The 21,945-nt window shown below is 42.4% G+C and overlaps 1 protein-coding gene across 1 annotated transcript in view; it reads left to right on the forward strand.

Moving 5' to 3' along the window:
* celsr1a (cadherin EGF LAG seven-pass G-type receptor 1a) overlaps positions 1 to 21,945 on the forward strand; it is an 84,944-nt gene that overhangs the window by 23,684 nt on the left and 39,315 nt on the right. The window contains exons 2-6 of the mRNA XM_053415327.1: positions 10,755 to 11,110; positions 11,199 to 11,487; positions 14,581 to 14,803; positions 16,395 to 16,510; positions 18,418 to 18,506. Of these exons, the coding sequence (XP_053271302.1) occupies positions 10,755 to 11,110; positions 11,199 to 11,487; positions 14,581 to 14,803; positions 16,395 to 16,510; positions 18,418 to 18,506 (1,073 nt within the window). The remainder of the gene's footprint in view (positions 1 to 10,754; positions 11,111 to 11,198; positions 11,488 to 14,580; positions 14,804 to 16,394; positions 16,511 to 18,417; positions 18,507 to 21,945) is intronic.

Raw genomic sequence — 21,945 nt, forward strand, 5'->3', positions numbered from 1 at the left:
AGTGATGCGATGTAGTATTCTGAATGTATCAGGCAATTTGAGTGAAATAAGGGGAGAAAAAATAAGAAATACTTAATTGTAAATTGAGACTTGACTTGTATTTCTGTGTACTCTTCGTGGTTAAAATTGTACGAAAATAGAATTAGAATCATCATGTTGTTAATTTCTACAGTATCATTAAGTCTTCAGTGGATTTAATAGATTTGTTGTCGTCTATGTCATTGTCGTATGTAAAACAAGAGTTTTTGTGCCAAAATGTAAATCAAATATATTGTTTTCAGCCTAGGAAGGACAATTACTGTTCTGGGTGGGATCATTCTTAACCAACTGTCCCTTGACTTTGTCTGTGTAAAGGGGGCGGAGTTTGGCAGAGTGCCCCTTCAATGCCAGCGGGGGGAGGAGGCAGGAAGGGGGGTATTCAGGGGGCATTCAGCAGGTGTCGGTGGGCTGTTCAGGGGGTGTTGTTAGGGTCAGTGTCTCCCAAGCTTTGTCCCAGCGCAGACGACGAAAACAACTCCATGTTCGCACGTATCCACATCCACACACTTGAGTGTTCTCCCATGCACGAACAGATGCAAACACACACACACACACACACACACACACACACACACACACACACACACACACACACACACACACACACACACACACACACACACACACACACACACACACACACACACACACACACACACACACACACACACACACACACACACACACACACACACACGTCTTGAAGACTTGCCTGACTCTATTTAAATTGACACAAGTCTCATGGTTTCCCAGAGTGACACCCCCCCTCCTTTCCCCAGTAACACACACACCAACCTGCCCCTCTCCCGCCTGCTTTGTTGAAAAGAGCCAATCGTGCGTTGGCCGGTAACTAGGCACCCTATTTATCTGTTACCAGCGCCAACAATAACTGTAACCCGACACCTCCGCCGAAAGAAAGAGACGGAAGAAAGTAGAGAGAGTTGGAATGAGATGGAGAACGAAAAGGAACGAAAACAGAAAGTCAGGAATTTTCAATCAAAATTAGTTCGAATTCAGTTGATGGTTATATTTAAACGATTTCTTTCATCATTCGCCTCATTTGTTTATGTAGCTATGTCCACCTTTTGTTTTTGGCAGTTAAAATGGTAATCTTTTTACAACACCAATAACTTTTCAGTAATAAAAGTAAAATAATGAAATATGTGGCATTAAGCCAGGATGAGCAGGAGCTAACGACAGAGGCAGAGAGAAAGAGAGGATCCAGTGTCGCTGTAATGGATACTCGGGTCCTATTAGGCCATTCATGGCTGGGTAGCTCTTAAGAGAGTGGTGCAGGCTGACCTGTGAGGAGGCTTATGATCAGTGTGCCCTCCTACTGCTCCAGCTATTTGTCCACTGTTAGCTTATCAAACGGGATCAATACAATAGTGGTTGGAAAGGAGGAGCACTGTGTGCATATGTACATGTGTTTGTGTGTGTGCAGAACAGCAGAGAATGAGCAACTGAAGGCTGAATCGCCACAACATAGTGTGTACTTGTGTTTGTGTGCATTCCGGAGTTAAAGTTGATTGATTCCATCCTACGAACTCGAGAATGGCCCGTTTGACTCTTCACCTTTCTATGATCTTTGAACGAGGACTTTGAAAAGATCTAATAATGCTAATACTAATGAGCTGACCACCCACACACACACTCACACACATACAGAAAGGCCTGAACACCATAGTGATACTACAGCTAGTCTGTTAATGCATATGTAAGACAGGTGTAGTCTCTTTATTTTGTATTTAGAAAAAATAAAGCTTATTAATTCCTTATTGCTTATTGAAAGTTCTGATATTCAGCAGAGGATCTCAGTGGAAGAATGTGGTATAAGCTAGGAAAGAGGGGGTGGATCCCGGAATTTAGCTAATTACAGATATTCCATCATAAAATCCAGCCCCTTGTTTGCTTTGTTTTTACACCACAAATGAGCTGCACCAGATTCAACTGAAGTCGAGATTGGTTCACAGCTTTTATGTCAACAAACCAATGTATGAATCAAAATCAGTCGGTCTGAACTATGAAAACAAATAGGTCAGGTATGAAATCACTGATAGTTTTCTTCTTATTCATCTTCCTTTCATAATGCTGCTCTGACAGGTGATAATGATGCTCACTCTAGTTTTTACATGATGTCAGGGGCTAATGGCTACCTGGAGGTGATTTACATTACAAGTCTGGACTTGTGCTGGAGTAGAAATGTGGTCTTTGCCTCAACTGATCTCTGTACAACTCAATCTCTCATCTAATGTATTTGTCTCCAAGTCTCTGTTAAACAACTACCTCACTCGTTCCACTTATCTTTTCCATCCTTTCTTCCATTTCCCCCGTCTTCCCCTCCAATTTGAGAGAAACAATGAACGACATTCGCCTATAAAAAAACAGGTAGCTGCAGTTGTTGAATTACAAATTGGATTAAAAACAAACCGTGATATCAGTTGAAGGTCTTCTGTGGAAACTGGATGACACTTCTACCACCAGATCTTTAAATGATAAAATATAAGTGACGGTTAAATTACATTTAGCAATAGAGGTCTTCAATTAAACTGTCTCTCAGTTGTTAAACAAGACAGAGGAGCTGTTCCTGGATAATTTTTCTGTCTCGTTAATTAAACCTTCCGACAGTGTTAAAACTTGGCACTTATTTTAGCCTAAAGTTTTTTTTCCCCCCATTTCGTCATCAGCTGAAAACAGAGCCAGGCGGCACCTGGAAGCCGTGACCTTTGAACCTTTAATAAGAGTAAGTGTGGGGCTTTAACATGATTAGTCGGCTCAGGAGGAAGGACAACAGATATTAGAAGAGAGAGAGAGAGAGCGAGGGTTGACACAGCTAAAAGTCAGAGATCCCAAAGTGCTGGAGTGGAACAGCTAAGTGGATTTAACAGTGTTTAAAAATCAATTATGAAACCAGTGCTGAGATTTGATTGTGCTTTTATATTTAGAGAGCTTATGGTACGTTATACATGTGCTGGTGCCATCTCAAGGCCCGATCCTGTCCCATGCAAGTGATGCTTTGCACTGCAATGTTAGAATTAGGTTTGTTCATCGCATGACACTCACATAATTTAATCGACAAAGAATTTATTTCTCAGTGATTTACTCAGGTTTTTTGGCTTAATGCAGTTCCTCACTCCCCGTCTTCCATTCCTACTCATCTCTGTCCCGAGGGTGTCGTCTCCAGCTTGTTAAACACCAGAATGTGATGTACACCGCCAGCTGCTGATAGTATCATCGGTAACCGTGTCACAAAAACAAGCCCTGATGCCCTTTTTCTCCCTCTCTGCTTTCAATCTCATGTCCACATCTGCACTTAACCGATCAAGCTCTCTCCAAGATCTTGGTGATTAATTACCTTCATTGGCAGTCGTCAGGTGGGCGATGAGCTAACAAGTGCGCTAACGCCAGTCAGCCCTCAGGCACCAAAACAAGCCCGGCGTTCATTTGGGCTCGTTCGGCATTGTCTGGCTTCCTCATCCGGGCTTCGTTCGCATTGTCTGGGCAGCAACAGTGCCTCTATTCTCCTCACCCCTCTCTCCCAGGGATCCTAAATGGGACATAGATATTCAAGTCGGGTCAATTTTTGGCCCCGGTGCTCGATGCCCCTGAGTGCTCTGCTTAAGCACAGTCACTAAGGGCACTTGTGGACGGCTTGTGAAAGTCCATTCGGCCTCAAGGTGAAGGTGGAGGAGAAGTTGATGTGGCGGGCGTAAGCTTCCGAACTCCCTCGTGTGCCAAGAGCGAGAGGTTTCAAAGTGTGACATCCCAGTGTGTGGATGGTTTCTCGCTCCAAGTGTAAACAGTACAACATTTCAGATGCAAATGAGACTTTACTACCGTGCTGGACATAAATATGTTTTTATCAAAACAGCTGTTTATAATAGAATGTGGTGCTTGATGCATTTTTCTGTCCGGGCTCAGTTTAAGTATAGAAACCCTAGAACAAGAACAATATCATCACACTCGTACTTTAATGGGCTTTACTGAGATTGTGTTGCAATGTGCTGGACATGGTATTAAGAACAGCAGAAGAGTGAACAGCAGAACTAAACCAATTAAACACTCCCATTCTAATAAATGAGGAACGTATGTTATTTAATGTACTGCTTTTGTGTGTCTTAACATGGCAAATGGTATAATCCAATTTATATTCTCTAGTGCTGTGGGATAGTCCTATATAGTCAAGTCCTTAAATGTGCTTGATTTGGTATAGTTTTCAGTCTAGTGCAAAAAGGATTCATGGTCATGGGTTTCTTACTTCTGCTCTGCACACTGTCGTCCCACCTGTTCGTTCAAAGGGCTGTTTGATTGCTTCAATCGCTGATCCTGGTCTAGTCAGCGCGTCTGTGTGTAATCCCACCTGTTCTCCAGCTGTAGTCGGGATGTTATCCTTCTGACAAGCATGCACCCACCCACCTGAACACCCCCACCCACAGTCCTCCCCTCATGTCCACCACTTACTGCTGGGGTGAATGGAGTCGTTTCTGTGTGCCTGCCTAGTGTGGTCACTGCAGTGAGAGGAGGGTGAAGAGTGGAAGTGAAGAAGAGGTGGAAGGGTGGATATTAGACCGCAGCAGCTGTGTCTTTATGTGAATGTGTTTGTCTGTGCGTGTGAGATAATATATGGTCACACATGCACACACAATTGGCAACTCTGCCACCATAGTACACTACAGGACATCAGTGAAATACACTATTTCTTATACACATTGGTCATTCCAGTTCTTTATTGTTATTTTTACTCCCTCTTACTCATGATGCATATTAAACATTGTACAGTGTAGAATCTGCATCGCCTGCCATCCTCTAAGTCCTTAGATTCCCTCCATTTCCAGATTTCACCCTGGTGTCCGACAGCCAAGTGGTCTTCACGTCCGTCAAACTTTATCTGCACGTGTCTGTGTAAGTGTTCAAATCTCAGCCCCCATCTCTCCTCAGCCCTTTGAACAGACGGACACACGGGCATGCATACCTGTGAGAAATATGGCCGACAGCTTGTGGAAGGAGATGAGAGGGTTTTTGAGTGCTTCCAGATCGAAAGCACACACACACACACGCAGATACACACACACACAGACACACACACACACAGACACACACACACACACACACACACACACACATACACAGAGGAAGGAGCAGATGAGTGACAGCAGATAGAAGCGCTCTGATGCTGAGTGTAAGCCGATAGTTGCTGTGGAGCAGAGTTGTGGCTCGGTCAGTTTTCGTGTGAAGCTGCGATTACAGTGATAGCGAAGCTGTCCTTGGCCGTGACCGCACTTGTGCAACAGCCTTGACTTTTGGCTTTGTTCCTCCAGAAGAAATCATATCGTCACTGCTGGAATTACTCCCCCTTCGATGTGAAAATAATTATTCTAAGTAGCCATGATATAAAACACAGCAGGAGTCATGGTCTTCTGTATTTCTTTCTATGCGTATATAAAACTCTCTCTGTGGTCTGTTTCTGTTAACCTACTGCCTCTGGCATTCCTGTAGTTAATTATCTACTCCTGGTTAGCCGGTGTTTGCATTTGAATTACCACTCTGTCATTGTTATACCTGAAGAATTAAAACACATTTTTTATGATAGGAAACATTATAATTCTGAGCTGTAGTGATATTATGCCCAAGAAAGAATAGTGAGTGTTTCTTTTTTAAAAGAGGAGGACGCTGATTTCGACTGATTTAGTCCCAGATTATTTCTTTCTTTCTTTTTTATATCCAGCAGGGGTGACCAGGCTCAGGGGGAAGAGAGGGTTGTCCACTAACCAATTTGGTGGTACGATCCCAGGCTCCTCTGGTCTGCATTTTGAAGTGTCCTTGGGCAAGATACTGAACCCATATTTCTCCTCACAGCTGTGGCAACACTGTATGATAGAAGAAGGGCTGTCCATATACCAAAGTTTGGCAGGTCCCACAATAGGCAGATGCTCTATATCATCATTCAAACACATTTTATTAGTGATATTTTCCAGGTAAATTGAATGACCTTGTCTGAGTTGGGGGATATGGATATTTTATACATTTTAAAATGTACCCCTAGTTTTGTCCCGTCCAGTCTCCCTCGTTTCGCTCATTTCCTGCTCTTGCTTAATCTCCTTTTTCCTGTTCGTCTTTCTGGATCTGCAGAGCTGGCTATGGCATCTTTTGATTGATGGTGCTTTGATTGCATTCGCCTCGGTGTGATTTTTGCCCGGTGATTTCTCTCCTCTTCCAGTGCACAGGATGTCAGTCAGTGTGTCTGCAGGCGGCTGATACAGGGTCTGATGTCATGAGATAAAAGAAGAGAAAAGGAGATGAGACTTGGCATGATATTAGACTCAGTTTAAAACTATACCACAAGCGTGGGACAACACTGTCATTTGTGGGAAAATTTTAATTGGAGAGAAGAAAACACGGGAAGAGTAGAGATGCTGCCAGATTACATTGTTCATCGTGTGTGTGAGAGAGTGTGTGATCACTTCCAAAGCTTTGTGTGTTTCTCTCTTCCTGATAGGCCAGAGGTGTTCAGGTGGGTCCAATAAGGAGGAGCTTAAGTTTAAATCTCTAACCAGCGATTGGCTGGAGGCCACTCATCTTACTGCCTTTGTAATGGTTCAAATATTTGAAACCTTCTTTTTTATAGGAGAACCAGAGAGACAGTGGGAGAAAGGGGAAAAGAAAGGGAGGACGAGAGCTCTGCTATGAAGGATTTTGACGAAAGTTTTTAATTGGCTTCTCTGCTGTAAAACTGTAACTGTGCTGTAAAAAGTGTTGCGGGGCGAGAAAAAATGCCAGATATTCTTTTTTTAACAATGCCCTGTCATAAAGGCTTCCTGCTTTCATAATGTCAGGCCTCCCCTTAAGCTTGTAACATTTAAAGCTCTCAATTGCTAATCTCTCGTTATTGGAAGGTATTTACACTAGGAAAACTTTTTGAAGATCATTTTACAAGAATGAAAATCCAGAAAGAGTTTATAAAAAGAACAGAAATGGAACCAGTTTCTTGTTTTTAATTCTAAATGTATATAACGTTCTAGATTTCAGTTCTTTCTAGTGTTTTAGGGGTTGATCTTTCTTTGTGTGTGTCTCTGTGGTGGGTTTGACACTCGTGTGAAACCTGCCACAGCTACAGATGTCACGTTGGTTTGCTGTTGTTTTACTGACCCTCCCTGTCACTAACTGACCAAACACTTCTGTTTATTTTACGCCAGGGGGTTGGGGATGGGGGTGGGGGTCGGGAGGGGCCACCAGAGTTGAAGTTGACTGTGTCTCTTTACAACAAGAATATGCAAATTCATAAATGAAATGTTTGCTTTATAAAACCGTTAAATATTCATGATTATTTTGTGATTATAGAATTATATTTCGAATACTTTTTTATTATAAACTTAATATGTCGAATGATTGCCAGGCTTTGAATAAGCTCTATATGTAATTTAAAATGTGCTTTTATATAATCGAAAAAAAATTCTTACATGTATTTCTTAACACAACCACATAGACTTTGATGTAATTTAGGCATATAGTGCGTTCATATATATATATATATCAATGTGTGTGTGTCTGTGTTTATTTGTATGTTGTGGAAAGCTGTGTGTATTGTAGCTTATGATGACAGCTGTCCGAAGACACCTGTGTGCGTGGTGTGTGTGTGGGACTGTTTGAGATAGAGAGAGAGAGAGAGAGCAACATAACCAGGGAAGCATACAGACAGCTGCCAGACAAATGTATGAGCTTTTTGTGTATCCGTATTTGTGTGTGGTCACTTGTCCTCAGACACAAACACGGGCGTGTCATTGGTTAATGAGCTTCACAGCTCATTAACAGCCCTTATCACCTCTGCTGCCTCCAACACATACACAGACGGAATCAAACCGTGTGGCCTGTGATATCTAATCTACCTCGCAGCGCAACAAATCCTAACCGCAATGATGACTGAGCTATTAGACTCCAATTACTGTGTTCAATCGTGCAAATGTTTTATCATGGATACTCATTTATTAGTGCTGTTGGGCTGTAAAAGTGCTGTAATGTTTGTGTTATATCAACAGCGGAGATACTGAATGTGCCACGTTAGAGATAAGGCAGTGTGTGTGTAGTTAATAAATGATTCACCCGTTCTATATCAAACATGGTCAGATTACGGTGCAGCTTTGATGCTCCCACCTCTTGTTTTTACTTGGAGGGTCATCTATGAAAACCTTCTCAGTAGTAATAAGTCCTTTTAAACCTGTGCGTCCGTTTGTGCTCATCTGTGGTTGGCAGTGTCTGTGTGTGTGATAACATGCTTACACACACAGAATTCTCTTTTCCATGGCGTCTGTCTGTGACACACCCGTTCCATGGTTCAGCCCATCCTCTACATGTGTGTGTCATCCCAGGGGAGCAGCTGGTGGGCTCTATAAATAATGTTGGATGGGGTTGCCCCTGGAGAGAGGAAGAAAACAAGCAAGTGTCTTGTAAAAATCTGTCAAAGCTAAAATATGAACAAAGTTATTCTATTAAATTCTTGGTCATACTTTTGAGGTCACAGATACTGCCCTCTCTCTTCTCGCCGATGCGATCTCAATCAGGTTTCCCAGCTCCCCCCTTGTGTTTGGCTGCCTCATTAATTTTATTTTACATCTTTCCATGACTGAGTGATCATTTCCGTCATGCTCCAACAGTTTTGGATCCAGTGCTGGTCTCCAACAGCGCCCTTTAGTGCTTCTTGGTCCTTCACACCAACGGTTCCCCCCGCCGTCCTGTGCCAGTCACACTGTCTCAGCTGTGCACATCACTTTGGGAGGCGAGGACTGTAAATCACGCAGTGCTGACTGTGCCCGAGTGCTAATCTGCAATAGTTTATTTAGTCAAGAAATAACTTGGCTTGTAGCGTCGGTGTTGAAGTCTCATGTCAGTCAGTGTGTATAAGCCGTGAGCTGCCATTGCTTTCAGTCTGTTATTTAGTGGGAAATAAAGTGGGCATGAGCCATCAAATCAGAATTGCATATATAGTGTGACTCCATGCAGGATATTTTGTATCTGTATGTGTTTAAACCAAGGAGCTGAAGATTCTCTGTCAGCCTCAGGAATGCCATTGTATTCCCAGACCCAGAGGGTAAGACAGTAGCCAGCAGATCTGTTAGCAGTGTGTTTAATGAAAACCTCCATTACAGCAGCCGAACACACCACAGCAGCTGCTTAATGTCACCGTCCTGCAGAGTGACTTGTTAATGTGAGTCTAAATTTGCACGTATGCCTTTTGTTACTCTTCGTCCCACCCACCTTTATTTGTCACTGCAGTATCTTGGCTTTACTCAAGCGGCTGACCCTCATGTTACCTCCCTTTGTGGGTTATCCATCCTGACGCTGTTGGAGTTGACCTCCAGTCTGGTTAGCCGTTAGCACGAGGCTTGCCTGACGAGCGGGCCTGTCCACACCCTCGCTCTGATTGACGGTGCGTCTGTGTTTGAGTGAGGAGAGTGTGAGGTCCTGAGAAGTGACCTCATGTGTGTCGTGAGACTGACAGGGCACCTGTGGTCAAACCTCCACCGTGACTCTTTCACCCCTGAACCTACACACTGGGATACACCACACACTCAAGTGCTCGGTATGGTGAGGCAAAGCCGTGCAACCTGACCCATCTCACTGCCCCTGCTTGAACAGTATTATACCCCCTGCCAATTTCATCTGGCCTCACCACCTGTCGTCAGCTGTATTTCACGCTTGTGCAGCTTATAGCCTTCTGCTTCCCTCCATAGGCACCAGAGCGTACAGTAGTGAAGAACAAGGTATAAGAACCAGACCCAGACCTCCCCAGAGGCAGAAATCCTAGACTGATCCAATTACTCTCACCCGAGGCTGGAATCACACAGAATCTGCACCAACTGGCAACTACTTAATTTAATCTAGTTGGAACAGTGTTACACGGTAAACAAGTCGAGCTGTTAAGCTTCACAGCAGAGAACACAGAGAAGCAGAAGAGACAGAATCTGGTTTAACATATGTGGGTTTAAGCTGTTAAGGGAAAGCAATTTGCATACAATCAGTTTAAAGCCATATTCAGGCTTGAAAGTGACAACAGTTGTATGAAGGTGTGACGTTTAGTGTTGAGCATTAACGTCAGTTTTTTGCTCCTCTAGGTTTCAGGAGGTTTTTCTTTGAATGACTTTGCCTTTTTATTTTAGAATGTTTTTTCTATTTGTTTTACCATTAAAGTACATTTCTATCACTCGGATCGTCTGCTAGCGAGGATGCGCACATTTAGCTTGTTTTACATTTAACAGATATTTAATTAAAAACACTTTCATGCATCTCCACATTGATTGTGTTGAATACAGTGGGATAATAGCAGTTGAGAAAGACCAGCAGCTCAGGCAGGAAATACAAGTCTTATTGTAACATGATAGTATTAAGGAAATAGGTAAAGAAAGACTCTATTTACACATAATTAAAACAGCATAGTACAACAGGTCTATTATATTCACGACTTTCTCTTTCCCTGTTACTCCTTTTAAACCTTGGGAACATGCTTGGCTTCCAGCAGTGTGTTGTTGTTGAATGTTCTGGTTTCTTGGTATGCACAGTATCTAGGCACTCATCTTAATGAAAGCTGACCTCATGTCTAAGAATAGGTAACCCGTCTTTGTGCTTCTGTATCAGTCTGTTCTGTTTATTTTCCTTTCTCTTATGTTTTGTTATTTAAAAAATGTATGGGGTGTATAACGGTGAATCTTCTCTCTTTCCTCCAGATGGTGTCCATACTGTCGTGGGCCGCTGCACGCTGCGCGTCACCATCATCACTGACGACATGCTGACCAACAGCATCACCGTGCGTCTGGAGAACATGTCCCAGGAGCGCTTCCTCTCTCCCCTGCTCAGCCTCTTCCTCGAGGGCGTAGCGGCTGTGCTCTCCACCAAACGGGAGTCAGTGTTTGTGTTCAACATCCAAAACGACACAGACGTGCAAGGCTCCATCCTCAACGTCACCTTTTCGGCAATGCAGCCTGGAGGCGTCCCGGGTAAAGGGACGTTCTTCCCCTCGGAGGAGCTGCAGGAGCAGATCTACCTCAACAGGACCCTGCTCAGGCTGATATCATCTCAGGAGGTACATGAGCACACAATCTGAAAGTTGTATATTTCAGAACTCCAAAACCAAATCAATTAATGTGCCCAAAATGTCATCCTCTCTCCAGGTGTTGCCGTTCGATGACAACATCTGCCTGCGCGAGCCCTGCGAGAACTACATGAAGTGCGTATCGGTGCTGAAGTTCGACAGCTCCCCTCCCTTCATCGCCTCAGAGACGGTTCTGTTCAGGCCCATCCACCCCATCAACGGGCTGCGCTGCCGCTGTCCCCTCGGTTTCACCGGGGACTACTGTGAGACCGAGATCGACCTGTGCTACTCAGGGCCGTGCAAGAACAACGGCAGGTGCCGCAGCCGAGAGGGAGGATACACCTGCGAATGCCCGGAAGATTTTACCGGTGAGTTGGCTAAATGGAAAATTAGACCTATTTAAATAATTAATACTTATTATTTTACTTTTAAAACAAGTACAATGTTATCTTAAAAATGTTCTTCTGCTCTGACCCAATTTAAGACAATCTGGGCAAAGCCCTTTGAATCACAGGAGGGCCGGATCATCTGTGTCAGGCTGCCAATAGCAGCATCACACAAGCATAGGTTTAATATGTATTATGATTATTACAAAAAGAAAGCCTCAACAACACTATACTGTAATATGCCTAATACAAATAACTATTATAGTAATATCTGTATGAACATTTTTTCAAAGAAACCACGTAAAGTCTTTTTAAGTATGTGCGATCTTTCCTCTTGTGTCTGACAATGGCTCTAATGACTTGTACAAAATGGCTTAACCGCACTGACAGGTTGTGAGAGCTCTCAACCGCCTATTGTTGTAGCTTGAGGTCGACCCCGGTGCAGGGAGCAGAAAGCGTGCTTTGTTATACTGTAGGTTTACAGCCACCTGCACTCAGAGACACACGTATGCACATGCAATACAGTTGATTTATTGCTGTATAGGTGTGTGAGGAATGCTGACGACACTGGTCCAACCAGATCTCACTAGAATATCAGTTAATCCATCAACCCCAAACCACATTGACTGAAATAACTTTAAAACTCAAAATAATTGTGAAAGACGGAATTATAACTAAACTAAATTATAACTTTTATCAGTATCTTTTTATATACAGTACAATGGAAAAAAGCTATTTGAAATTACAAATATTCTCTCTTTCTGCCTGGAAGCCGCTCGTAAACATGACTCTGCACAGCATTAAGTGAACTATGGGAAGATTCTAAGGCTTTCATCGTTTCTATTCAAATCATTTTTGTGAAATATTTCCCGATGTCAGTGATCTTCCGCCCGTAACTTCCCCCTGGTACATCTGATACCTGAGCGACTGTCTCCGCTCCTCTGTGACTCCCTAATAGTCTAGTGGACTTCTGACAGCCTTCATCCCTCCTTTCCCCCCCAACACTCCACCTCTCCTCTCCTTCTCTTCCTCTATCTTATCTGATCTAATTACCTGATTATAGCTGCCTTTGTCACTCACTGGCCCTCTCGCGCCTTCTTCTCCTTCTGGGCATGTCCATCTTTTCCGCCCGCCGTCATATTTCTTCCCCTTACCTACATCTCGGTGTCCCCTTATCGAAGGTCACAGTTCAACTAAGATAGCCAGGGCCCATCAGGGGCCATTATGGGGCTGATGACAGCGGGGTGGGGGCCCGCTCTGTCCTCCTTGGGTTACCTACATTACAGGGAAACAGATCCTTATAATTCCCCCCCTCGGAAAAAGGATTACGCTGAGGAGAGAAGGGCCATTAGCTGGTTCCAAGCGGCGGTGTTAGGGTTCTTTCTGTGGGTATCCAGGCTGGACAGATTTTGTCTGGACATCAAGCTGACACATAACACTGCCTGGGACATTGAGGCACCTACTGCAAATAATATTACTGTCAGAAAGAGGTCTCCTGCTGTGTTAGTGGAGGAATGTAAATGGGGCAGAGACAGGAAACTTGGCCCAACCGATTTTGAGCAAAACTAGATTCACGTGGTCATTTGGGAGGAATTTCCCATGATAGTCACACTGCAGTAAGTCATAAATTACATAATAATATCAAAAAGATTAATATCAACATGCAGCATCAAAGTTGGACGCGAAACCTGACCCATAAAATGTAGTTGCACACATAGAGGACGTCCTATATAGATAAATTCTATATATATAATTTAAATGGTTTGACCCACAGACTTTATATAAAGACGCACGACATGACAGCTCACAAAAGTGAAGCAAAAGCATCTTGATCTCCACCTGTTGGCTGGCTGCAGTAAAGGTTTTAAACCCTACCTCCTCAATGTCAATGGTTGGGACATATATCCAACTAAAAAGTCAAAGAACACGTCAAATAAGTTTTTCTCAACGATGGTTTCCATCATTTTAGGTAGTTTGAATCAGACGGTTGTAGGTTTTGATTTAATTACATATTTGATGCCATAGTAATCCCCTGATTTCTACTGGGCAGACTGGCTCCCAATGCGCAAGATGGCAGTGTTCGTATCTGGGATATTTAAGCTTCATTTCTGGAGGGAAGTGGAGACGTGTTGTCCATCTATATATACATCCTATATTTTGACCATGAAGTGACCAACTCTACACTCCCCTAAACTAAATATGAATTGGTTAATACAACACACTATAGACTGATAGACTCAAGAAATTTGGACCAGGTCAATTTGTAGAGAGCAGGGTTAAACTCCCATCTACTGAGGTAAATGTTACTACTGCTCAGTCATTTTATGGACCAGTTTATATTTTGTTTTCTATCTTTTTTCAATTTGGCAAGACACAAAAATATATATCCATTTTACCACTGCTTTATTTTACATGCAAATTGTAGGAATGTAGTTTAGTGTTCTCGACAGGCCATTTTCTGACACTTCCTAAATCCAAGCTGCTGTGATGCTTAGAGGGATTTAATTGGTCAGCATTTTACCGATCTTCATATTGCAGGAGAAACTATGTGTTGGGCTTAAATGTCTCATCCCTCCTCAACTCCACTCTTTTTTTCTCTCCATATCACTCCCCTTCCATTCTCTTTGCTCCTCTTTATCTCCCATCCTCTCTCTTCTCTCCAAACATGGCCAAATTACTTGGTTGCTAAGACCTGCTCTTCCCAGAAAAAGCATAAACACAGAGCTCTGCAGTTTGCTGCTAATGTTTAGACCGAGAAAGGCTTTTTTTGAACCAGTGTTTGAGAAGGAACCATAACAACATTATACTGACGCTGTTTTTGACCTGCAGATTCAATAGAAGAAGGTAGAAGTTACGTGTTTAAATTAAAGTAAAGTTTTAAGATTGATTGATCAAGCACAGTTTTTTAATCATCTCTTACGAAGGTTTGAATATGAGGCCTATTCAAACCAAGGCAGGTGTCAACCACAGCTGGAAGTAAAACATCAAAACACAAATGACACTGAAATACATACAACAGCTGCACCACAACTCTGAAACTGTGTTAAAATGGTTCCTCCTCATTTTCTCTCGCAGGTGAACACTGTGAGCTGAATGCATCATCAGACCGCTGTGTGCCTGGCGTGTGCAAGAATGGCGGCCAGTGCGTCAACCGTCTCGCAGGTGGTTTCATGTGCGAGTGTCCACCAGGGGAGTACGAGAAGCCCTACTGCGAGATGACCACCCGCAGCTTCCCCGGACAGTCCTTCATCACCTTCCGAGGCCTGCGGCAAAGGTTCCACTTCACCGTCTCTTTCATGTGAGTACACTTTCTAACCCTACGTTCTTCCTTTGTTCCCTTCACTCCTGTCTTCGTTAATTACCTCAAACGGCCAAACGCTCCCTTTTTAATAATTGTGTCTGGATGAAATTCAAGACTACGCCTGTAACAATTTCCACTCTCTCACTGATAAAAGATAAAACTATATTTGTGCTAGTTATATATATATATATATACACAACATCAGACTGGTTTGGGAAAAGCTAACAAAAACTTCTTAAATTGACAAATATTGCTTTTAGATAGTAGAATAGCTTGTAAGAATGAATTACTTATTTTAGCTTCATGTATCTTCCACTAAATTTGAGTAATTCTCTTGAGCATTGTAAAGGTCTACAAATAAACTTAATTTACTAAATCTTGGCTGGATAATCTAGATAATAGTTTTATTCTCGCCCATGCAAGTTTGCTAAACCACATAACTTCTAATTGTAGACTGTAGCAGCAGTACATCTGAGATATTGTAGCAAATGGTAATCAGTGGAACTGCACAAATAAACATAGTTGGGCTAAACGGTCACAACTGGGGCGTATCGAGACATGTGCACACTTTTTCCATTGTGTCTCAGTTCCCTCATATCAATATGTGCATACCTACACATGGGAGAGCAGGGAAGACACACACACACACTCCGCCTAAACGTGCAAATTTATGAGGCGTGCTTGTGTTCTCAAACAAACTGAAACTGCTGCAGGTAAACAATCCTGGTTCGGCAAGTTTCTGACACAGAGGTAAGATCAGTTTAAAAGTGCGAGTTCATCGGCCACACGGCGACGGTGAGAGAGGTTTTTGCAGTGCGGTGAAAACAGGAAAGGCTGTCTGATGAGTTTCCCTTATCAGTGTTTGGCTACAGCCGTCCTGACTTCCTGCCCTCCTGGTCTCACTGGCATCTGCTTGCTGACTCCTCTGCCCTCACCTTGCGCTCCCGGCACACACACAAACAAGCCCAAATGTGAACTTTTCACGCTAGTAGAAAAAACACACGGGAAGGTACTGGCTCAGTTACCAGGTATTTCTCCCTCTCTCACATGTGGACATGTTCATGCATCATCTAAAGCACGGGAGCCGCTTCCTCTCTGCTGCCCACCGGGTTTACACATCCTGCCTTTCCTTTCCAGGCGACTTTTCCTTAAGAGCTCCTCGGCCCTTTCATCCTGAATGCATTTAACTGCTCTGTCTGTTTGCGTTGGATAGGTGCTTAGAAATGTGATGGGAAACTTAAGAATTCAGAGAAGAGAAAAACAACTGGAAATCACTCCACCTTTTCTGATCCCCTAACCGAAATGATCCATGTTTGGTTTTAAGTCTTACTTTAGAAATAATAATCTTTTAAACAGCAAATTCTAAAAAAAAATTCTCCCTGTGACCTTCCTGTAGACCTATCTAATAATAATAATAATAATAATGTTTAATAATATTAAATAATAAAGCCCTTTTACGTTCACCATGAATTCTTTATTATTATCTTCATAAATTTTTGGCTTGATCAATATCCTTGTCTTGCATTCTTGCTTGACAGTATTTAGGAATAAAGAACCTTAAACAGCGGAATCTCATTTGTCTTTGCAGGTTCGCCAGCAGAAAAAGAAACGCTCTGCTTCTCTATAACGGCAGATTTAACGAGAAACACGACTTCATCGCCCTGGAGATCATCGACGAGCAGATTCAGCTCACCTTCTCTGGAGGTGAGGCCTCGCCGTGTGTGTGTGTTATTCTGCCTGTGCATTTGTGGTCACCACTTACAGTAACTGCACTGCTAGTAGATTAACTCGGGTGTAAACACACATTACCTCAAGTGACTTTCACAAAGAGGTCGCTAAATAATTCTTATCAGCGTGTGCATTCTTTTGACAAGAGTGTGTGTCAGTCCGTGTCTGCATGTATCCAAATGTTCAGAGTTTTGATGAGGGATGGGTGTGTGTTACCATTTTGAAAACAGCTGCTTTCTCAGAGTGGAAGCTGCCACACTGATTAATGATGGCCAAAAAACACCTTCATTACACACCCAAACACACACACACAGAGTTTAAACCCGATCAAACAAACAGCCGTACTGATTGCCAGACCTGGTAACCGTTGGATTGCAGATCAAACGCATGTTCCTTGGACTGGTGACTCTTGTTCTCAGAGTCGCTCCACTTTCCCATGGTACTGCACAGGGAGGAATCCAGTTCAGTATGATTATGTTGGGCGAAGCCTGTTTGGGAACCAGGCCAAGTCCTTGTGCCCTGCTTCACATCTGAACTAGAACCAAATGCTGAACGCAGGAATCGTCAAATCCGTCTGATTCTCAAGTGCACAGCCAGTAAACAGATATCATTTATTAACTTATTAACACACACACTCACACATACACACACACACACACACTCACACACACACACACACACACACACACATAAATACAAACCCTGGCATTGCTTGTCAGTGTAGCTGTACGGCTTACTGATTTCCAGAGCAGTGGATTCCTGCCCAGGCTGCCCCTGCCCTTGACAAACAGAGTATAACCCCCAGTAAATCTGGGGCCATTGTGCTCTACAATCTTCTCAACTGAGAGCCATTGATACCGCAGACTAATTCTGGCTTTCCCAACAGTTGATTTACGACGGCGGTGTGTGCGTATCTTAGAGTATTAATCTGCGTACGCCAAGTAAGGACACAGAGTTTTCCCTTTAATAGCAACTTATCGACAACCTGCAGGATATATTGAGTGATGTAGATATCCCTCCTCTCATTGGCCCACATTAAAGCAAGACAATTTAACTTCTGAAAGATAAGAAAACACACAGCTTCCTTTTTATAGATGAAAAGCTGAATTCATTAGAAACTAGCATGGCACTTAGAAGAGTACAAAGTCCCAACAGTCCCCTTACATTCTATAAACCAGCACCAAACTGCCAAAACTATTGCTGCTTTCATACAATAGGACATTTTCTGGATGAGGTGACGTATGTGAGAATGCAAATGTCCAGGTCACTTGCTGTGGACGCTTTTCTTGCTAGCCCCCTAGTAAACTTTCTGGTGAATAAATGAGGGAGCCCTCGTGAGAATACAATTGTGTCTTCTTTTTTGTTTGGAGTTCATTTCTGAAAACGGCTTTAGAAATATGGGGCCCCTAAAAACGCAGATTTTTTCAATCAAGATCCATGAATAATTATGTTTTGGTGGAGGTAATAAAATGCACACTTGTTCAGTTCAATACACTCAATGCTTTTACAGTTACAGCCTTTCTTGGCCTGACCAGTAGTTTATAATGGCACATGTTTGTCTACATCATCAGGAAACAGGTTTATTTTAGCGCAGTGCCACTCACAGAAATGTTTTTCATACTGTTGTTTGAAATTGACACGGTGAAAATATTAAAGATCTGAACTGACTTTTCTCTTCTGCTCTGGTTCTTTCTTTCCTCTTCCTTCCACTCATCTTTCCTCTCACCCCAACGTCACCATTTTCATTTCACTCGCTACCTTCTCTTCCTTCTCATTCTCTTAACTCCCCTATTCCACCAACTTAACTCCCATCTTTCGTTGCCTCGTCTCTCACCCGGCTTTTCCTCCCTCTCTCCTTCTTCCCGCCTTCCCTTGTTACCCAGGTGAGACAAAGACCACAGTGTCTCCCTTCATCCCAGGCGGGGTTAGCGACGGCGAGTGGCACTCTGTTCAGCTCCATTACTACAACAAGGTAAGGAACTCAACCAACCAACTGACCGACCGTGGCTTCTCCTGCTTCACTAGGCTTTTTAAAAACAGCCTTTTGAGCTCAAGAAAAATGAGATGAGACTGAAAATATAGCATTGTTCCTTAAAGTGTACAGCCCATATAAAAGTTCAAGATCTTACTTGGCTACTGCTAAGGCTGAGCGGTGATGTTGTTGGAGTAAAGAGGATGATATGTGGCTTTCTTTGAGGGTTGAAAGCGATTGACCTTGGCTGCTGATTTTGGAGATTATCGTCAGAGTACAGCTTTGACTGGTGATGTTCAGTCTGAGACGAGATCACCGCTCTGCTCTTATGAGCGCAGAGGCCTGGCTTCAGCCTCAAGGGTTAAAAGTTCATCATCTGTATGCTCAACAGCTTAGATACACATGTGTCTCTGAGTCAAAGGTGGATGCAATGGAACAATCTTTACCACCAACAAGAGTTCTTCTATCTTAGTTCACTTCATTCTCAGAGTCTAAAGTCATTATTCAAGATGTTCCCACGATGGTCGAGTCTCAGAATAGAGACTCAAGTAACCACTTCAGTTGTGGTATCATATTAGAAGGGCTTACAGTGCAGTCAATTGCTGGTGTTGTTTTCGAACAAACTTCCAGAGCCTGGGGACATTGTTCTTATAATATTAAACCAGACAGGAAATTAGATAACACCGGCCTTCTGAAGAGGTGCAACAGTATAGTATTGCCCGGTTACTGTATATTTTTCGCATGAAAACTGGGAGTTTAACAAAACTCCTCCAAAATAAAATGACACATCTCAAGGGGTTCATACCATAACAACACATTTCTAACCTTTCTTTCCGTCTATCCATGTGATTGTGATATTGTGAACATGATATTTCAAGAACGCCCTGAAGGAATCTCTTCAAACTTGATACAAACATTCTCTTAGACTCACGGATGAACTGATTAGAATTTGGTGGTTAAAGGTCAAGGTCCCTGTGACCTTACATATCACGTTTTAGGTCTTGTGAACGCAATATCTCAGGTACACCAAATTTGGTACAACAAAATGTATGTAGACTGAAACTGCACTGGTTAGCGGTGGCATAACCGCAGGGTGGTATTTCTAGTTTTCCCCTGATTCAAAGTTGTTAGAGCAGTTCATTTGTCATCTTCCCAAAGGCAAGCTATTGGTTCAAACTCAAGCATCTGAGAGTCGCTATGTTCTGGCTTTATCTCATAGCCTTTCAAAGCTAGTATTCTTTCAGGTATGCATGTGCTGTGCTATGCTGTTACATCTATCTTTTTTTATTTCAGCACTTTCCCTCATCTCTTTTCTTCTCTCTCTGGCTCCTCCTTCTTGTATCTGACTCTGGGAGCTGTGGCATCACCTGGCTCGACCCAAGACAATTGTTTTGCAACTTGTTAAAAAAAAAGAATCTGCTGCTTCTTGAGCCACCGCCAGCCTGCAATGCACAACATCTCACATTTCACTCGCTGTTGGCCTCTTTGTTTCCAGGTATAGAGCCCATAGCATACTCTGCAGCCTTGACAGTGAAGTGTGCATCAAAGGAGATGAATCATGCTTGAATACCGTTCTGTGTTAGCTGCAGGGTGACACCTGTATCTATTGTTTGAGGTGTATTCTGGCTGTATGTCCCTCTCTTCAACGGACGGCCTTTATGATGATAGAGACAATGGCTGAATCCTTGTAGGGCTTGGTGAAAACTGCTGCCAGGCTATTGACGACCACAGATATTATTCGCAGGATACAGAGCATTGGCACCAGAGTATTCTTTGTTTTGTTGGTTTGCTGGGTTGTCTAGTGTTTGTAGGGATCACCGTGGAAATGAGAGATTAATTTCCATGTACGAACAGATTTCCTGCTTCGTTCCTCTTTGATGGAGTTTACTTCTCTTATTTATTCAGCTTTACCGATCACAAATGCCTCCTGTTTGCTGTTCTGCACACAAACGCACTCACACACACTATTACATGGGTTTATGGGCATATCCTTGTGTTATTAGTTTGTAAAACAGGGGGGTGGGTGCGTTCCACCGATGTCAGTCTTAATGAAGACCAGGGATTTGCAGAGCTGGTGACACATTCCGTTAAATTAGCCTGAGGCTCGACTGCAGAGCTCATGCAGGGTCAGCTTTTTCTTCACGTGTTGAATGATCAGAAGTCAAATTGAGTGATGGTAATCTAACCAGACATGAGTTGCTGCAGGGATTATTGGAAATGAATATGGCAGATCGCGGTAATGTTCTCACAATAGATTAGACGTGTTGACGTGTGAATGTACGGACGTGAATGAAGGCGCGCACATGTTTGCTGGATATGAAGTAAGACTCACATTTCTCTGGAGGTACCATTGTTGGCATAGTCAGGAGAGACTTGATACCAAATCTTAGACAGTGATGTAATCCAGATTTATGTAATGCATTCACAAACAATCACACATATAAATACTGTTCTTTTTCTTTCCTCACATCTAATGGAAGGTTTTGTAGCTGTTGTAAGTTACCTGTTGCATTTAGTTTACTGTGGTTATAAAGTATTTTAGTGTTTAAGTGGAGGTTTATTTTAAATTTAAGTTTGTCCCACTCAATAAAGTAATTTAATTAAATTGTGTTATTTATTAGTCAATCAGTTAGGTGATACTAAACACTTCTTTGTGATCTTTCTGAGAAACATATCTGATCATAAATTCCATCAAAATGCTGTTTGATATAAAATATCTTACAATGCAATTTACACCAAAACAACCACATTTAAACCCCTACATTTGAACTTAAATACATTTTTAAAATAGTTATATTACAATAACAGTGTCAAGGGAAAAGTTTAGAGGTTTTATGGAATATGGTCCATATTCCATAAAACTATCCCTGACAGATGTCTGACAGGAAAGCTGATACTTGTTAATGAACTGGCAAGATTTTAAAATAACATTTAGCAAATATAATTCTGATAACTCTGACACTTGTTTCTCCATTTATTATAATATTGTTATTATCATTACTGTTAGTAGTTGTAGTAACAGCAGTAGTAGTAGTAGTTGTATTCTCTAAATAACACACTTCATTCTTCTGACTTTCTATTTTTATGAAAAGATTTGATTACAAGTAAACAATATAAACATTACTTAAGTTTTTTTACTTGACACATTCAATATTAGAATCAGCTTTAGTAAATCAGTAGTAATAAATAAGTAATAAATTGATTCATTAAGTGCTGGTGCAAACTAATCCAGGGTTATTCATCTTATATGAGCCCAAGTTGTTTTTAACGGTCCTCACAGAGTAAACAAACACACACTCACACACACACACACACACACACTCGCAAACACAGATGGTGATTTATTGGGTCAGTCGATGATGCTCTTAAAGTTGTGCAGGGCTGTACGGGTGCCCCCTTTTAAATCCGCTGCAGCTCTCTTCAGAAGAACTGGGGTGCC

Source organism: Pleuronectes platessa, chromosome 22 (genome assembly GCF_947347685.1).
Source record: "Pleuronectes platessa chromosome 22, fPlePla1.1, whole genome shotgun sequence".
Lineage (NCBI taxonomy): Eukaryota > Metazoa > Chordata > Actinopteri > Pleuronectiformes > Pleuronectidae > Pleuronectes > Pleuronectes platessa.